The sequence below is a fragment of the Rhincodon typus genome, chromosome 11, assembly GCF_021869965.1.
Source record: "Rhincodon typus isolate 14 chromosome 11, sRhiTyp1.1, whole genome shotgun sequence".
Taxonomy (NCBI): Eukaryota; Metazoa; Chordata; class Chondrichthyes; order Orectolobiformes; family Rhincodontidae; genus Rhincodon; species Rhincodon typus.
In genome coordinates, this window is record NC_063342.1 from 38,327,338 (window position 1) to 38,346,063 (window position 18,726).

At 40.7% G+C, this 18,726-nt stretch overlaps 1 protein-coding gene across 1 annotated transcript in view; it reads right to left on the reverse strand.

Moving 5' to 3' along the window:
• The window catches only part of LOC109932516 (nucleoside diphosphate kinase 7), a 118,038-nt gene extending 102,996 nt beyond the window's left edge, over nt 1-15,042 (reverse strand). Inside the window, exon 1 of the mRNA XM_020531669.2 lies at nt 15,008-15,042. Coding sequence (XP_020387258.2) covers nt 15,008-15,042 — 35 coding nt within the window. The remainder of the gene's footprint in view (nt 1-15,007) is intronic.
• Nucleotides 15,043-18,726: the final 3,684 nt, after the last annotated feature.

The following is an 18,726-nucleotide window of genomic DNA, read 5'->3' on the forward strand; positions in this document are numbered from 1 at the left end:
CTCCCACAGGAGGAGGAGGAATGGAAAGTGTGGAGGTGGTGTGCGATGGAGAGCGAGAGGGAAGGAGGTTGTGTGGGGGAAGAAGAGACTGTTCAGAGGTAAAATGAAGCTTAAAACCTCGGTAAGATTTTTGATTGATTTTTCCGTTTGTGGTTTTTCTTTTAAAAAATATGTACTTTTATCCCCGGCTCCTTTTAATCTCAGGTGAACGACAGCCAAGGAGGAAGGGAGAGGGGTGGGGGAAGGAAAAAAAAGGGTGAAGGGAAGCGGTAATAAGGAACCCCAGCTATTAGGAGTTCCACCGAAGGTACAGGGCTCACTGACTGTGGATTTTATCGGCGGCCGCTCCGCCTTGCCTAGTTAATAAGTTATTGCAGGGCACCAGCCAATAGTCCACGGGCCTCATCTGTGACGCCACACTGACCCCGCCCACCCGGCGGTGTTGGGGTGGGGGAAACCGGGAGAGTGGCCTCAGACTGCAGTACCCAGTGACACTTGAGCAAAATGGTGATTTACTGCATTCTTCACACACCAAGAATTGTGGAGAATATTTGATGGGGGGCGGAAGACGCATGTTCCGCACCTAAACCTGTCAGGCCGTCCGCGCTGACAGAACATAGCGCCAGTACCATTCCTGTCAATTACAGTGATTTATGGGCCAAAGAAACTGTAAATCAGTGATCCCGTCATCGCAATTCCATGCTGCACTTCAATCGACGAATGGAAAACAAAGACGTGATTTAAATATCCCTACAATATGTCGCTGAGAATAGTCGGAGAGTCTTCACATTTTAATTGTGTTACAATGTGCCTCGAAAGGTTTTAAAATTTTAGTTTCGAATTCCCCCCACCCCCACCCCCACCTTTGTAGCCCCAACGGGAGAATATATAATTTCATGGCCGTTCTGTTTTGAAGAGCTGCTTTATGATACACTAGTTCAGTCGTAGGAGAATTAATAAAGTGAATACAGATCTTGCAGATCCGTGCACTGGCAAACTGAACTTAAATGCTGACTTTAGTTACCGATATTTTTAATTATCAGCGATTTCGGCCTAACAAAATAATCTGAATGGAGGAAACTGAACGTCAAAACTAAAATATGAGCCTTCATAAACCGCCAATTCTGTTGGTCGTGAAAAATAAGCAGACCAGCAAGCTGAACTCATAGCAGAGCTCGGTTGTTTGTACATCAGGGATATGCTATAAAATCTATTGAGAAAGCAAGTTTTTTTTTTCACCATTTACTAATCTGTTTTGGTCTACGGTTCTCCTGCCCTTTAGTGTTTGTCCTTCAAGAATTTGCAGACCGGAGCACGTGATTTGATGCTGCTTCCGGAAATGAGAGGGAACAAAATCCTGCCAAAAAATAGTTTCATAGTCACCTTCAACACCCGAATCCATTAAACGGCTGTGTGAAAAACATTTATTGAATTGATGCGTCCCATCCAGTACAGATAATTTTAATCAATCAGTTCAAGAAATGACATTTTGTGGGATAGTTGGGAGTTGAACCTAGACCTTTTGGCCCAAAGGTAGGGACGGACAAGTACGTCCTTAAGGTCATACTGGAGATATCAGATCTTGGCCTTCGGCTTTGCCCTTCGGATTGCAGTTACCACAAAATAGTTCAACTAATGGCGAGAAGAACCGAAAGTTACGCAGAAAGAATAGTTTAGTAAAAAACTCATTTGAAATAGACTTCCAACTCGGGCTACTCCAAACGAAATTGCACAGGTTTCCTAGAAATACTGAACCCAAAGTTGTAGAGATTTTTGTTTTGTTTCCATTAAAACTGCCACAATTTGAGTTGAGCTGCAGGGAATTACCAGATGGCCTCCATATGGCAAAATCAAATATAAATACATCCGAGGGGCGAGATGCAGTGGCATTGTTCTTATCTCCGGGCTAGAAGACCTGGGTTCAAATCCCACCTGCTCTTGTGTGTACTAACATGTCTGAATGTGTAGATTAAAAATAAAATGTATATAAAAGCATTACAGGGGCTGTTGTGGGATAATATTAGTGCCCCTACTCTGAGCTAGGAGGTCCAGGTGCACGTCCCACCTGCTACAGAGGTGCGCAATAACAAGTTGATTAGAAAGTACCTACAACTACATCTCCAGCTGGTCAGGAGATTTTATAATCATGCAGCACCGTGATCCTGTAACTTTTGTATATATTTACAAAAAGTAACAACACATAGGCACACACCTGAGACGCACATTTATATTGCTTGTGTTTCAAAATTCCGATGGTGACGATTAAAGAAATAAAAGAACAAATTACAGTAAAAATAAAAGCTTAGTTTTAATTTCATTACAAAGTTTATGATACGGTCCATTTCTTATAGATCCTATGAATGAAAATTTCAGCATGAACTCCCCTTAAGTATGTCAACACAAAGGCTCAGTCCTTCACCCATTTCATATTTATTATTAACACACTGCTACTAAGATGATTAGCACACTGTTGGTACAGTATGGAGTGATGGGAGTGGGTGATAAGGTGGTGAAACCACAGCATAGTTTTAATCGATGTAGTACATTTACAAGCAACTGGAAATGCCAGTGTTTTATGTCACTGTGATTGCATTCTTGCTTCACGTCTATCCAGCTAAGTCTGATGCCTGTAGTGACGTGACAGTGAAGTTCAATAAGTTGACCTAATAATTTAAGAGGTCAGAATAGCTGAATCTGGTTGCAAAAACATGTAGATTTGTACAAATCAAGTTTATCTATGTTGTTTGGTTAGATCTGCCACACATGCATTGAATGTTCCATACAAAAATAGGCTGCATTTAATATTACAGCATTACCCTTAAACATCATGTTAAAGTATACAAATCATGTACACAATTTTCCATATGTTGTGAGTGATATGCCAGGGATGCTGTGCAATTGGAGAAAAAATGTCTGTGGTGTTTTTCATTGGTTGCACAAGCACCTCGAATAATCATAACTGGAAGGGCACTAGAAGGTAAATTTTAAGTACAAAACCTATGCATACACTGTTTTGCTCTGCATTTTGCAACTACATGAAGGTATTTGCTAAATGACAAGAGTACCTCTTGTCATGGGTCTTCCATAACACTATAAGGTTGTCATTTTATTTTTGTAAATGATACGGATTAGGAAGAAATCAACTTAATGCTCCATTAGTTTTAGCGGACAGAAGGATATGTGAGTCATGAATTAGGCACACTGACTGCTGCACCCAATACTCAATATGTCCTCTAGCTGTGTGAAGCCTTGTGTCAGAAATGCTAAATCAACCCCTTTAACACTACAACATGTTATGAATAGGATTGCTTACAACACCATCTAAGAGAGTGGATGGTTACTTATCAAACAAAATAAACAGTTTGTGTTCTATGCTTTGCATTTTTATTCTCCTCAAAAGGTGAGTACCTTCAGAGTCTGTCATTCTGACACTGTATCAAATGCTTTTAGATCATTTACAAGATTCAATAGGAATTTTTTGAAAAGTTAACTGAACAGCATCTTCAACAGAGTAACATGTTCCAAGGCGCTCCAGAGGAGCTGCTAAGAAACAACATTTGACACAAGACAGCCATGTAAAGAGATAACCAAAAGCTTAAAAGGTAGACTTTATAGAACGCTTAAAGAGAAGTATAGAGTTTATGTTCAGAATTCCAGAGCTTAGGACTTTTGACAGCTGAAGGAACAGCTTCCAGTGATGGAAGAATTAAAATTATGAATGCAAAGAGGCCAGAATTGTACGAGTGCATGTATTGTAGTGAGGTTGAAGGAAGTTATAGAGATAGGGAAGACTAAGGTCATGGAGAAATTCAAGAATAAGAATGAGAATTTTAAGATAATTTCATTTTTAAATGACATGCCAATGTCCGTCATCAAGGTCCAGAGGTTGAATGATACTTGGTGCAAATTAAGACAGGCAGGCAGCAGAGTTGAGAATACCCTCAAGTTTACAGAGGGTGGAGGATGGGAGGCCGGCCAGGAGTGTGTTGTAATAATCAATTCTAAAGGTAACAAAAGCATGGATAAGGATTTCAGCAGCAGCCACACTATGGCACGGTAGATTTGGGCAATGTTACAGTGGTGGAAATTGGTCGTCTGAGTCATGGTGTGGATATGTGATCAGAAGGTTGAGAACAGTTTGGGTCAGCCCCTGACAGTTGCCATGGAGAGGGATGTGTAACGTGGAGACAGGCCAAGAAAATTGTATTACATTTTGAACACGTGAAAATATTGGCATTTCAGTCAGACAATCTATCAACATATGGAGACTGTATCAGTTAGATATTTCATATCAGTTCAATATTTCCTGATTATTTCCAACAGCTTGTCTGTTCTACTTTCAGTCATTTAATTTTTCTGGGTTTCCCAACTAACCATATCATATTATGTCATGTTCTCCCAATTTCCCAAAAATAATAGCTCTCTTTTAAAAACTATATACTCTCTTGATCTAACATTTAAGATTGCAGATTCAATCAAGATGGCTTACAGCTTCATGCTGGAGCCACTAGATGGTGTAACTTGCTGTAATGAGATTCTTTGTAACAAACGAGGGTGGGCTGTGGAAATGCTGCAGCTATTATATCCTCCAAAGAACACTTTCTTCAGATGGTCATGCAGCAGTTTTTAAGTGCAATTATATCTACAATCAAAGTAATCTCACCTTCTGCAGAGGGAGATCAACGAAAACAAAAGGTGGTGAGGAATTGAAAATTAGAGTAAATTCAGATTTGCTTATTAATCCACAGAGTGTGGATGTCTAGAATTCATTGCCCAACCCCATGTGCCCTAGATGAGGTGATGGTGGTAAGCCACCTTCTTGGCCATGGAGTAGGTGGTTAGACCAGTTCAGAGGACAGTTAAGGTTCAACCATATTTTTACAGATCGGGAAGCACATATAAGCCAATTCCACTAAGAACAGCAAATTTCTTTCCCTAAGAGGCATTAGTAGACAAGGTGTTTTTTTTTTTAACAACAATTCAGTAGTTACATGATCACTATTACTGTTAATAGCATTTTATTTCAGTTTCATTTAATTAGACTGAAATTGGGATGTTAACCTCTCCAGGACATTGGTCTAGTAAGGTAACCAATATGCCTCTGCACACATCTTCAACAGCTTCTTCCCTGTCCCTTTACAATAAGGTCAGAAATAGGCTGTTTACTGATAGTAATGCATTGTTTAGCTCTATTCACAATTCCTAGGATGGGCAGATGACTGACATTCACATTACATTGGTGCCAAGCAGTAACCATCTTCAACATGACTCCATAAACCATTGTTGAGATTATATTCCGATGGAGGGAGGGAATTATTGAAAGTGCTGTTTACACGAGTGCCCTGAGGCAATGTTCATACATGGAGAGGTGAAGAGCTGCTCTTGTGAGCTCGTTGAATCACTTTTTATTATTTAACAGGTCTCAGAGTGATGCTACTGGCACTGTTCCTTTGAACTATCTCCAGCCAGATGTACTTTATGCCGGCTTTGTTGCTCCCTACTTGGCTTTATTGCTTCTCTAGGACCGCTAGGGTCTGAAACATGGAGGGAGGATAATCTGGGTTGCCCTGACTTACCAATGTACCTCCACAATCTTTTCCATCATTCTACAAGACAAAACGTCAAAACAGGAATTGGAAACTCACTTTAAGAGGCCTCAGGGGGTGCTCTGAAAATTGTGTATATCCTCTAAGCAACTGTCCAGTCCCCAAAGCAATAACAAAAACAGCCCATCAGTCAAAAGAAAATGAAACTTGGAGTTAAAATTGTTCAGCCCTGTCACAAGCAATGTCATAAAAGCTTGCCATCTGCCCATTCCTCACCTGGGTGATTTGTAGCCCGAGTTAAATTGGGTCAATTTTGATAATTATCATTATAAGCTCTACCTCCACACCCAACTTTTAAAAATAATTTCATTGGTGTATTCAGCTATCCCCGGAATCAGCCTGGTGAATCTTTGCTTCACTTTTCTTGAGAGCAAGAGCATCCTTCCTCAGAAAAGGAGACCAAAATTGCGCACAATATTCTAGGTGTGGTGTCACCAAGGTCCTGTATAACCACAACAACACATCTCTTGAAACCTCTTGCAATGAAAGCCAACATACAATTTGCCTTCTTTACCACCTGCTGCACTTGCATGCTTACCTTCAGGGACTGGTGCACAAGGACACCCAGGTCCTGCTGCACACTCCCCCCTCCCAATTTACAGCTACTTAGGTATTAATCTGCCTTCTTGTTTTTGCTTCCAAAGTGAATAACCTCACATTTATCCAAATTATACTGCATCTGCCATTGATTTGCCCACTTACCCAAGTTGTCCAGATCATGCTGAAGGATCTCTGCATTCTTGTCAAAGTTCACTCTCCCACCCAACTTGTTATCATTTGTAAACTTGGAGATGTTACATTTTGTTCCCTTATCCAAATCATTAATATATATTGTGAATAGCTCAGTCCAATTAATCCAGCCAAACATGTTCCCATACTAAAATAGTCCTGCCTGCCTATGTTTGGCCTATATCCCTCCAAAGCTTTCCTATTCACGTACTTATCCAAATGACTTTTAAACGTTGTAACTGTACCTGCAGCTACCACTGCCTCTGACAATTCATTCCACACATTAACCACTCTTTGTATAAAAAAAGTTGCCCCTCATATTCTTTTAAAATCTTTCTCCTCTCACGTTAAAAATATGCCCCCTCGTTTTGAACTCCACCACCTTAGGAAAAAATACCTTTTCTATTCATATTATATGTGCTCCTAAAGATTTTATAAACTTCTACAAGGTCACCCCTCAACCTCCTATGCTGTAGTGAAAAAACTCCCAGCCTATCTAGGAACAAAAACAAAGTTGCTGGAAAGCCCAGCAGGTCTGGCAGCATCTGTGAAGGAAAAAACAGAGTTAACATTTCTGGTCCAGTGACCCTTCTTCAGAACTGATGGTGGCTGGGAAAATGTCAGTTTATATGCAGCACATAGGGAGGTGGGTGGGGTAGGGAGTAAACGATAGGATAGAGCCCAAAGAGAGAGAAAGACAGTTGGACAGACAAAGGAGTTGATAACGATCAGGTTGGGAGGGTGAATAGTTGTTAATGGTGACTATTAGTGACTAACAACAGGGGATGTGCACTGGCAGGCTATGTGGGAACAAGGCCTGGTGTGTGGGGTAGGGGGCTGGGACATGGGAGAATTTAGGCCCAAAAATTATTGAACTCAATATTGAGTCCGGAGGGCTGTAGGGTCCCCAAGTGGAAAATGAGGTGTTGTTCCTCCAGCTTGTGTTGGGCTTCACTGGAACACTGTAGCAAGCCAGAGACAGAGATGTTGGCCAGGGAGCAGGGTGGTGCGTTAAAGTGGCATGCAACAGGTAACTGAGGGTCTTTGTTGCGAGCAGAACGTTCTGCGAAGTGGTCGCCAAGTCTACGCTTTGTTTCCCCAGTGTAGACGAGACCACATTGTGAGCAGCAAATGCAGTAGACCAGATTCTGGGAAGTGCAGGTGAAGTATTGGACCCTTGGTTACTGGGGAGGGAGGAGGTAAATGGGCAGGTGTTTCGGTTTTTACCCAGCCTACCCAGCCTCTCCTTAGAACTCAAACCCTCCAACCCCAGCAACATCCTGGGAAACCTCTTCTGAATTCTCTCCAGCTTAATAATATCCTTCCCATAACAGGGTGACCAGAACTACATTCAGTACTCTGGACGAGGCTTCATCAACATCCTCTACAACCTCAACATGATGTCCCAACTCCTATACTCAAAGTTGTGAGCAATGAAGCAAGCACACTAAATGCCTTCTTAACCACCCTGTCTACCTGTGATGCAAATTTCACGGCTCTTCTTATAAGTCCTGCCTTCATTTATTTTACCAAAATTTTTATCTCGCATTCATCTGTATTAAACTCCGTCTGCCACTCCTTATCCCATTGACCCAATTGATCAAGATCACTTTGTAATCTTCAATAACTTTCTTCACTGTCCCCCATACCACCAATTTTGGTGTCATTTGCAAACTTACTAACCATGACTTCTATATTCTGATCCAAATAATTTATACAAATGACAAACAAAAGTGGATCCAGTATGAATTCCGGTGGAACACTGCTGGTCACAGCCCTTCAGTCTGAAAAACAGCCCTTCACCACGATCCCCTGTCTCCTACCACAAAGCCAATTTTGTATCCAATTGGCAAGCTCACCCTGAATCCCCTGTGATCTGATTTGACTAATTAGTCTACCATGCAGGATCTTGTCAAAGGCTTTGCTAAAGTCCAAATAAACAATGTCTACTGCTCATCCCTTATCAATCTTTTTGGTTAATTGAATGAGGTCAGTGGGTTGCATTTTTAATATATATACTTTAGGATTGACTTGTGGATGGTTGGTTGTTAATTGTAGAAATGTAAACATTTGAGTCAGCTACTTCATCTCCTACTCATTTTTGTTGTTTGCTTCCTAACAATCCATATCAAATTCCATATTTGCTTGTAATATTGTTTTTAATGATGTTTTTATAATACATAGTTTGTTAAATAATAATGTGTAAGTGGAGTTGAGGTACACGTTAGCCCTGATCTAACTGAATTGTGGACAGGCTTAAGAGGCCAAATGATTTACTCCCATTTCTACACTTCTATGATTGAATATGTTTTTGTTTAAAGAACAAATGACATGTAACATCAGTGAGAAAGAGTCCAGTGTAGGGAACAATCACAGCTCCTACCTTGAGAAAGCCATGGAAATCTTGCAGTGAGGTATAGCAAAATTAGCACTGTTAGTGACTGAATTCACACAGTGGCAAGCATGTAAAGAACCAGGCAGTCACAAGCTTTCACCTCCTTTTTTATTTCTTTAATCCAAGGTGTGTAATGAAAATGAGGTTTGGGCCTCTAAAGTGACCATCTGTTCACGTTATCAGGTTCTGCAAATCAACAGATAGTTATGTTCTTCTCTCTGTTGCTTACATGTCATATTTGTCTTTAAAACCTTCTATTGCCCGATATCAGCTGTAATCTCTCTGCCATTTGATCCTATCCAGCCCTTTCCAATCTCCAGATGGAATTACTCAAATGCCATGAATGGGCTCCGAGTCCCCAGTACATTACATTTGAGTTAACCTACCATTTTCTCTATTTCCGCAATCACCTTTCGTGCTATACCACAGTTTTGCTCTTTGAGCTCCATATTCAAAATGCTTGCTTTTCCATCTTTTTCTCCATATTTATAAACCTTTTCAAGGTCAATTCTTCCACCAAACCTTCAGTTCCTTATCCCAATCATTCCATTTTGGATTGGCATTTATTTTTATTATATCTATTTGTGAAGAAACATGGCAAAGAACGTCAATATAATGATTCAGAAATTTTGTTACACTTAGTTACTTAAAACAATTAATGGGCTATTGCGGTCTATGAGTATTGAGAGTCTCGTTATGGGAGTAGCCAGTGCATGTGGTGTAAAGAGTTTTCTATGCTTTTACTCTAAAAAGATTTACTGTGTATGTGCAAAAGGAACTGTGTTACAGTGATGTCAGATGACATTAAATCAGAGCCTAAGTGTGTGGTGTTCTAGATTATTCTTTCTTAACATACCTTATATAAAGTTTATGTTTAGTAAAACCTAGGATTCACTTGCAAGAGTGTAGATCTGACTTGCTACAGTACGTTGTGGAATGGTATTGTTAGAATCATAGAATCTCCTAGTGTGTGGGCACAAGCCATTTGACCCACTGAGTCCACACTGACCCTCCAAACACCATCCCAAACAGACCCACTCCGCTACCCTATCCCTGTAACCCTGCGTTTCCCACGGCTAATCCATCTAGCCTGTACATCCCTGGAGACTATTGTCTGAGAGTATTAGGGAGGGGAATAGAGTCTGAAACCATGGAGGTTTGCATGGGGTCTGGGAATACATCAGTGTGAAGTTAGGAATAATTTTCAATGAACAAAAAATACAAAAACCATATTATTTAACTCATCTGATACATATAAAATTAACCACAACGATGCAGTAGCACATTAACATGACAGGAAAAATTAATCTCCAATGGTATCTGAGGGAGGGATACTACAACGGCACCATTTCTTAGTCCTTGCTTTGTTATGGTTTTAAAAACAACTCATTGTTTCTTAGGATTAAGTTTACTCATCACTTCTCTGGATGTGCCAGCCAGTATCACTACGTATAGTGGTAGAAATAAATCATGGCTCCAGACTCGATGCAATGTGCACCTAAACAGAGCAGCCCAAAATTTGGTCTTGTGTCTCTTCTAAATACGCCTGGGAGTAGCCTGAAAGGAAACGTCAGAACATAGTGGGGCACAACAGTAATGAATAAATGAGGCCATTGGAGCTCCTCTTAAGACGGAAGAGCTTTCCCCAGCTGCACATTAATTTTTTTTAATTTTAATTTTAATTTTTTTCAAGGATGTACTTTTAGGTGGTTGCTGCTGTCTAGATTTCACCCATGCAGTGCAATAGGTCAGAAAAAGGCAGTTATGTAATTATGATCACTCGAAAGATATGTCATTACCATCCATAATGTACATGTCATTCAAAATACCTGTATATTTCTTTGTAATGTAGAATTATGGAGTCATAGAGTCAGAGAGATATAGAGCACGGAAACAGACCCTTCGGTCCAACTCATCCCTGCTGATCAGATATCCTAAATAAATCAAATCTCATTTGCCAGCATTCGGCCCATATCCCTCTAAACACTTCCTATTCATACACCCATCTAGATGCCTTTTAAATGTTGTGATTGTACCAGCCTCCACCACTTCCCATAGCAGCTCATTCCATATATGCACCACCGTCTGCACGGAAAAATTTGCTGTCAGGTCCCTTTTAAATCTTTCCCCTCTCCCCTTAAACCTAAGCCCTCTAGTTTTGAACTCCCCCACCCTGGGGAAAAGACCTTGTCTATCTACCCTATCCATGCCCCTCATGATTTTATAAACCTCTATGAGGTCACCCCTCAGCCTCCAATGCTCCAGGGAAAATAGCCTCAGTCCATTCAGCCACTCCCTAGAGCTCAAAACGCTCTGACCCTGGCAACATCCTTGTAAATCTTTTCTCGTTTCCCTTTCTAGTTTCACAACATCTTTGCTATAGCAGGGAGACCAGAACTGCACGAAGTATTCCAATAGTGGCCTAGCCAATGCCGTGTACAGCCACAGCATGACCTCCCAACTCCTATACTCAATGCATTGACCAATAAAGGCAAGCATACCAAACACCTTCTTCACTGTTGTGTCTACCAGGGACTCCACTTTCAAGGAATGACGAGCCTGCATTCTAAGGTCTCTTTGTTCAGCAACACTCCCCAGGACCTTACCATTAAGTGTATATGTTCTACCCTGATTAGCCTTTCCAAAATGCAGCAGCTCACATTTATCTAAATTCAACTCCAACTGCCAATCCTTGGCCCATTGGCCCATCGGCCCATCTGATCAAGATCCCTCTGTACGCTGAGGCAATCTTCTTCGCTGTCCACTACACATCCAATTTTTGTAAGTAGTCAGAGCAGTGTTAATTTTTAGTGCATCAGAAGTAAAGCATCAGCTTAGTGTAAAGGATGCTGTAATGGATCTTGAAGTGGGTGAGCCCACTATGTTGGCTTACAACCAGGTGAGAAGTGGTAATTGGCTCGCCTCTTTTCAGCCTCCTCAGATAGTTGCAACAAAGGTTTATTAGTCTTTTTAGCATCCACCTAAACCACACTTCAATAAAAATGAAATTAACCAGATTATCAGAAACATTACGGAGCCAATTACAAGATTCCCTTGAGTGAAGGAAATGCAAATTTTATTACTTCCTAATATTGAGAAAAGTTAGATGCAACATCAAGCACACATATGCAAACATAAGCATAAATTTAAAAACCAATAACGTCCAAACCAAAAGGGAAGATAAAATCTTTTGGATGTGCTTGGTGTTAACTTGAGACCATGTTTGGTTAATGGTGTCCTGGATCAGTAGCAACTGTAAAGACCCGTTCAAAAAGGATGGTTTTCACCTGTACTGGGAAGGGACTGATATCCTAGCAAGGAGATTTGCTAATTCTGTTAAGGGAGACTGTAAACTATTGTAGGGGGGCAAGGATCCTAAGTAGCAGAGTAAATAGAAAAGGATATTTTTGAATCTGAAAAGAAGAGGTTAGTTGGAAAAGACAGACAAGACCAAGTGAGAAAATAAGATAACTCTGAAGAATTAAACTGCATTTATATCAATGCATGAGGTCTTACAGATAAGGCTGATGAACCCAGGGCATGTTTGGGAACACGTGATTGGGGCGTCATAGCTATTACAGAAACTTGGCTGAGGGTTGAACAGGACTAGCATCTCAATGTTGTGGGTTTCAGATGCTATAGGAAGGATAGAAAGGGAGGCAAAAGAGGATGGGAGGGTGGCGTTTTTGATGAAGGAGATATTACTGCTGTATGTAGAGAAGATATTTCTAAAACATCATCTGAAAATTTATGGGTTGAAATTAGAAATAGTAAAGGAATGATCACCTTGGTGGGCTTGTACTGTAGACCCCCCAATAGTCAGAGAAAAATTGAGGAACAAATATGTAGAGAGATCTCAGATATACGTCAGAAGAATAAGGTTGTAATACTAGGTGATTTTAATTTTCCAAACATTGACTGGGACTACCATAGTGTTAAAGGTTTGGATGGTGAAAATTTGATAAATGTGTTCAAGAATTTTTTTTATCAATGTGTAAATGTTCCTACTAGAGAGGGAGCAAAACTTCTCTTGGGTAATAAGACAAGGCAAGTGACTGAAGTGATAGTCAGGGAACACTTTGGTCTAGTGATCATAATTCTATTTGTTTTAAAATAGTTAAGGAAAAGGATAAGCCTTCAATAAAAGTTAAAGTTTTTAATTTGAGTAAGGCAAATTTCAATGGCATGAGACAAGAATTTTCAAAACTTGATTGGAGTATACTATTCACAGGTAAAAGGGACATCTGATAAGCGGGAGGCTTTCAAAAGTCTGAAAACAAGAGTTTAGAGTCATTATATTCTTGTTAGAATGAAAGGTAAGGCTGGTAGGATTAGAGAACAATGGATGAATAAAGATATTGAGGTTCTAGTCAAGAATAAAACAATCATCTATATGATATAGACAACTGGGTTCAAATGAATCTCTCGAACAGTATAAAAGAGTGTAGGGGTATTCTTAAGAGGGAGATTAGGAAGGCAAAGAGGTGATATAAGATAGCCTTGGCAGATAAGGTTAAAGATAATCCAAAAAGATTCTACATGTACATTAATAGCAAGAGAGCAACTAGAGAGAGAGTAGGACTCCTTAAAGTTCAACGAAGTCGTCTTTGTGTTGAACCTCAGAAGATGAGAGAGATATTAAATGAATATTTTGTGTCAGTTTTTACTGTGGAAAAAGAAATGGAGATTAGGGAAGTCAGGGAAATATATATTGATGTTTTGAAAACAGGTTACATTACAGAAGAGGAAGTGCTGGAGGTCTTGGAAAATATAAAAGTAGATAAATCTCCAGGACCTAATCTAGTCTATTACAGGATGTTGTGGGAAGTTAGGAAGGAAATTGCAGGGCCCTTGCAGAAATGTTTGTGTCATCTATAACTACGAGTGAGGTGCCGGATAACTGGAGAGTGGCTATTGTCGTGCCGTTGTTTAAGAAGGAATGTAAGATGAAGCCTGGGAAATATAAACCTGTGAGTTTGACTTCGGTGGTGGGAAGGTTAAAATCAGCATGGTTTTATGTGAGGGAAATTGTGTCTCACAAATTTGTTTGAGTTTTTTTTGAGGAAGTAACCAAGAAGATTGATGAGGGCAGAGGGATAGGCATTGTTTACTTGGACTTTAATAAAGCCTTTGACAAGGTTCAGCATGGTAGACTAATTACTGAAGTTAGATCACATGGAATTCAGAGTGTGCTTGCCAATTGGATACACAATTGGCTAACAGCAGGAAATAGAGAGTGCTGAGGGAGCGATATTCTTCAGATTGGAGGCCTGTTACCAGTAGTGTTCCACAGGAATTGGTACTGGGTCTGCTTTTGTTTGTCATTTATATAAATGATTTAGATGAGAATATAGAAGGCATGGTTAGTAAGTTTGCAAATGAAAACAAAATTGGTGATATGGTGGACCATGAAGAAGTAAGATTACAAAGAGATCTTGATCAATTAGGTCAATGGGCTGAGGAGTGGCAGATGGAGTTTAATATTGACAAATGTGAGGTATTGCATTTTGGTAAAACAAACAAGGGCAGAACTTGTACAATTAAAAGTAGGGCCTTCGGTAATGTTGTAGAGCAGAAAGGCCTAGAGGTTCAGGTACATAATTCTTTGAAGTTTGCGTCAAACAGAATGATTAAGAGGCATTTAGCACGCTTGCTTTCACTGCTCACACCTTTTGAATATTTGAGTTGGGATGCTATGTTGAGGTAGTACATGATGTTGGTGAGGCCTCTTCTGGAGTACTATATGCAGTTCTGGTCACCCTGCTATAGGAAGGATATTATTAAGCTGGAAAAGATTCAGAAGAGATTTCCTACGATGTTGCTGAGAATGGGGGTTTTGAGTTATAAGGAGATGCTGGATAGGCTGAGAGTTTTTTTCACTGATGTGTAGGAGGTTGAGGGGTGGCCTTAAAGAGATTTATAAAATTATGAGGGATTTAGATAAGGTAAATGGCAGATGTCTTTTCCCCAAGATGAGGGATTTCAAGACAAGGGGACATATTTTTAAGGTGAGAGGAGAAAGATTTAAAAAAGGCATGAGGAGCAATATTTTTAAACCAAGAGTGGCTCACGTGTGTAATGAACTGTTTAAAAGACATTTAGATAAGTACACGAATAAGAAATGTTTGGAGGGATATGGGACAAGTGCAGCCAGGTGGGACTAGCCAATGCCCAAATATATTAGTTCACTTCCTGGCTCGCGTCCTCACCACTCCCGCTGCTGAAAGCAAGAAGGCAGCTGCTGCACGAGACAAGTTTTTAAAGGGAAAAAGCTTACCTTCCCGACAGCACCCTGGCTCGCGTCCTCGCCATTCCCGCTGCTGAAAGCAAGAAGAGGGTATGGGTGGAGGTTAGATAGATCTTAGGTTTAGGGTAAAGTTCGGCACAACATCGTGGGCCGAAGGGTCTGTACTGTGCTGTACTGTTCTATGTTCTATTTCAGTAACTGTCCAAATTAGTTCCTTCACTTTAAGTCCTATATACCGGCACAAACTGACTAAAAATATTTGCAATAATCCAACTATTTGCTAAAGGTAACTGTTCTTCTAATATTTGTGTCTCAGTAGATATGGAAAGAATCCCATTGCAGGGCTTTTCCTGGAAAAAACCAGAACGTTCACCTAGCCTCAACTTCACATTCTGATAAACATCATTATTGAACTATCCATTCAGAGAAGTGCAATTTGTGAGATTGAGGGTAGTGCACTGAGGATACAACAAGTATATGTAAACAGGAACAAATTGAGGAAGAAGACACAGCATCAGAACAGAGGATGAAATTAGCTTCACTTATGGCTACAAAGACTAGACATCCTAATCTTCGGAGTTCAGTTTGGAAAAGAAGATTCTTAGATTAATAGAGGCTGTTAGACTCAGTGAAACATGTTTCAAGGACTCACAGGCACATTCAATCTCTGCATTCAAATATATGTGTGCTCAGTCATAGTAGAAAAAACACAGGACGAAATTATTTGGAGAAAAATGAAGTTCTGTTGTTAGGTTAAAAGCAGGAGCCAACCCTTTTCTGGTGGGTTGAATTTTGTCAGCAACGGCTAATTAAGAGGAAGGGCACACCCCATCATTCAGTGGAGAAAGAGATGGAAATGAAAAAAACAAGAAGGCTGTGTTATAAAAGAGACATCATTGCATCTTCTGATGCTCACCACCATCAGCACAGATACTGGCACTGTGGATTCTGTAATGGATTGTTTGGAGGTGGGATCTGCATGTTGTGAGACATTGGGCCCAAGTGGGCTGTAACCAGGGACAGGACAAGGATAGCTTGCCATTGGGTAAGGCTGCCCATGTGTCCTGCAACAGATGGCATAGATAAAGATGGACACTGATGGGATGCATACAAAAGAAGGGAATAATATATGTAATGCTTGGGCATTGCCAGATACTCATGCAAGGTCAGTTTACTACTGTGAAGGTTCAGACTGCTGTTATTGTAACTTCAGGTCTTCAAAGGGTTTCACAGACTGCCACAGCCACTGCAACCTGTTCTCTCAGAGATTGCTAAGATTGGTAAGGCATCACTGATGGAACATGAACCTGGGGTCCAATCTAGGTAAAACAGCATGTACGCTCTCACCCTGCCACTCCACTTGTGACTTTGCCTTAGCCACAAACTGCTGCTGCTAAAATGGAGACCAGAAACAGGCCTTCTAACACCAGAACTGCTCAGATTATCCTGAAAAGGGACCTGTATTCTTCACCACTGAGAGTCAGCAGGTTTCAAGCCTTCCTATGCCCATTAAGGTGGCACTGTGTAGGACCTCCGAGACAGGAGGGAATACACAAGGATGATTCATGGCATCTGTATGTAATATGACAAAGTTTTGTTTACAAATTTGGTTTGGAATGCTTATTTTATGGTGGTTTTGATTTTAACATGTTCCTGTGAGATGGTTGTTATGGTCAGTAGTAGAGGGTGGCTAAGCTAAATGGAAATTTTAGAACAAAAACATGAAATACTGGAAATACTCAGCAAGCCTGGCAGCTTCTGTGGAGAGAGAAAAACAGAGTCCACATTTCAGGTCAATGACCTGCCCTAACATCTGAGGACTTCACTGGTACCAGGTTCACTTGAGACAGATTGGTCAGACCAGAAAAGGATAATGTAGAACAACCACAAAATAGCACAGGGATGCTGGAAATCAAGAACAATAAAGACTGGAAATACTCAGCATGTCAGGCAGCATCTGTGGAAATAGTTAATATTTCAGAATGAAAAAGAATGTTTCAAGTTGATGACTTGGCATCAGAACACGAGAAAGTAGAGATTTAAGATCTTTTAGTGGAACGGAGGAGGGGGAGGAGGATCAAGGATCAGGTGATAGCTGGAGGCAATGGAAAATTAACCGTGGCACGGTAACTCAGTGGTTAGCCCTGTTTCCTCACAGTGCCAGGGACCCAAGTTTGATTCCAGCCTCGGGCGACTGTCTGTGTGGAGTTGGCACATTCTCCCCATGACTGCATGGGTTTCCTCCGTTGCTTTGGTTTTCTCCCATATTCAAAGATGTGCAGATTAGGTGGATTGGCTATTCAAAATTGCCCAATGTCCAGGGATGTGCAGGCCAGGTGGATTATGCCATGGGAAATGCAGAGTTACAGGGACAGGGTAGAGGGGTGCATCTGGGTGGGATGCTCTTCAGAAGGTCAGTGTGGACTTGATGGGCCAAATGGCCTGCTTCCACACAATAGGGATTATATGACAACAATTCAGGATGCAACAGCAAAAGAAACAGGCCAAAGATCAACCTAGCAAAGCAGAGGAAAATAAAGGAAGAAGGAAAGGTGCAAAGAACAAGTTGGAAGCAGAAGTTGTGATCTAAGATTGTTGAACACGATGTTTAGTCTAGAAAGCTGAGTCAAAGGGTAATGTGCCAGTCCTTGTGCTTCACTGGAACACGGACAGAAAGGTCAGCATCAACATTGCTTCTAAGTTGCATTGTTGTGCTCATGTTCTGCGCAATGCAATTGGCTTTGACATGATGATTGCAGCATTCTCTTCTGGTTCCAGAAGTCTCAGCCACATAGAGGCCTCAGAAGCCTGCACAACCAATAAGAAAATTAGAGGGGAGGTTACAATGCCAAAAAAGGGGGAGCTTGGGGTCATGCAGAGAGAATGGAACTGTTCAGCAATGTAGTCACCTGGCCTGTGTTTTAGTGTCCCCAGTATAGTACAGAAGCATAAGTAAATTAGGGTTTCACCTGGAAGGAGTGTTTGGGGCTGAGTAGGTTTCTTCCTCTTCTTTACCATTGTTTGTGTTGCTGGTGTTAAAGGCAGGTTCCTCATGCAGCAAGGCTTGCAGATATAGCAGTGTACGACAAATTTCGATAAGCTTTGTCATGTATATTCCCTACTCCTCAGGGCAGTTCAACATTGGTTATAAGCCCATGGATGGTCTCTTCTAACACATCTTTTTGTTACAATATAGTTTTTGTTAGACTAATGTTGCCCAAATGTAAACAGGTTGTACATCTTTGCCATGAACCACGTGGTCAGTGGATATCTTTTTTTAATTCATTAATTGTGTGTAAAACACAGTGTTCATCGGCCATGCCTAATTGCCTTTTAAGGTATGGCCTTGCCTTCTTAAACTGCTCAGTCTATGTAGTGAAATTACTCCCAGTTTGCCTCTTTTGTAGTGGTTTGGTGAAAATAATAGACTTTCTGAACTATTTCAGAAGGGAATGAAAAATCAATGGGTGATCGCATATAGGTTAGACCAGGTAGGGACACCAGATTTCCTTCCCTAAAAGTCATTAGAGTATTATAATCATTGCATAGTTGCATGGTCACTGTCTTTTACTCCAGATTTTACTTTATTTGATTTACTGATTTTTAAAAAAATTTCGCAGCTGCCATAATTTCAGTTGAACACTTGGCTCCAGCTCACGGCTATTCATAACCACAATGCTATCACACCCCCTTGCCACCCAGCTACCACTCTGCGTTGTCATGGTCTCTGAATTACAGATGGTACAGCA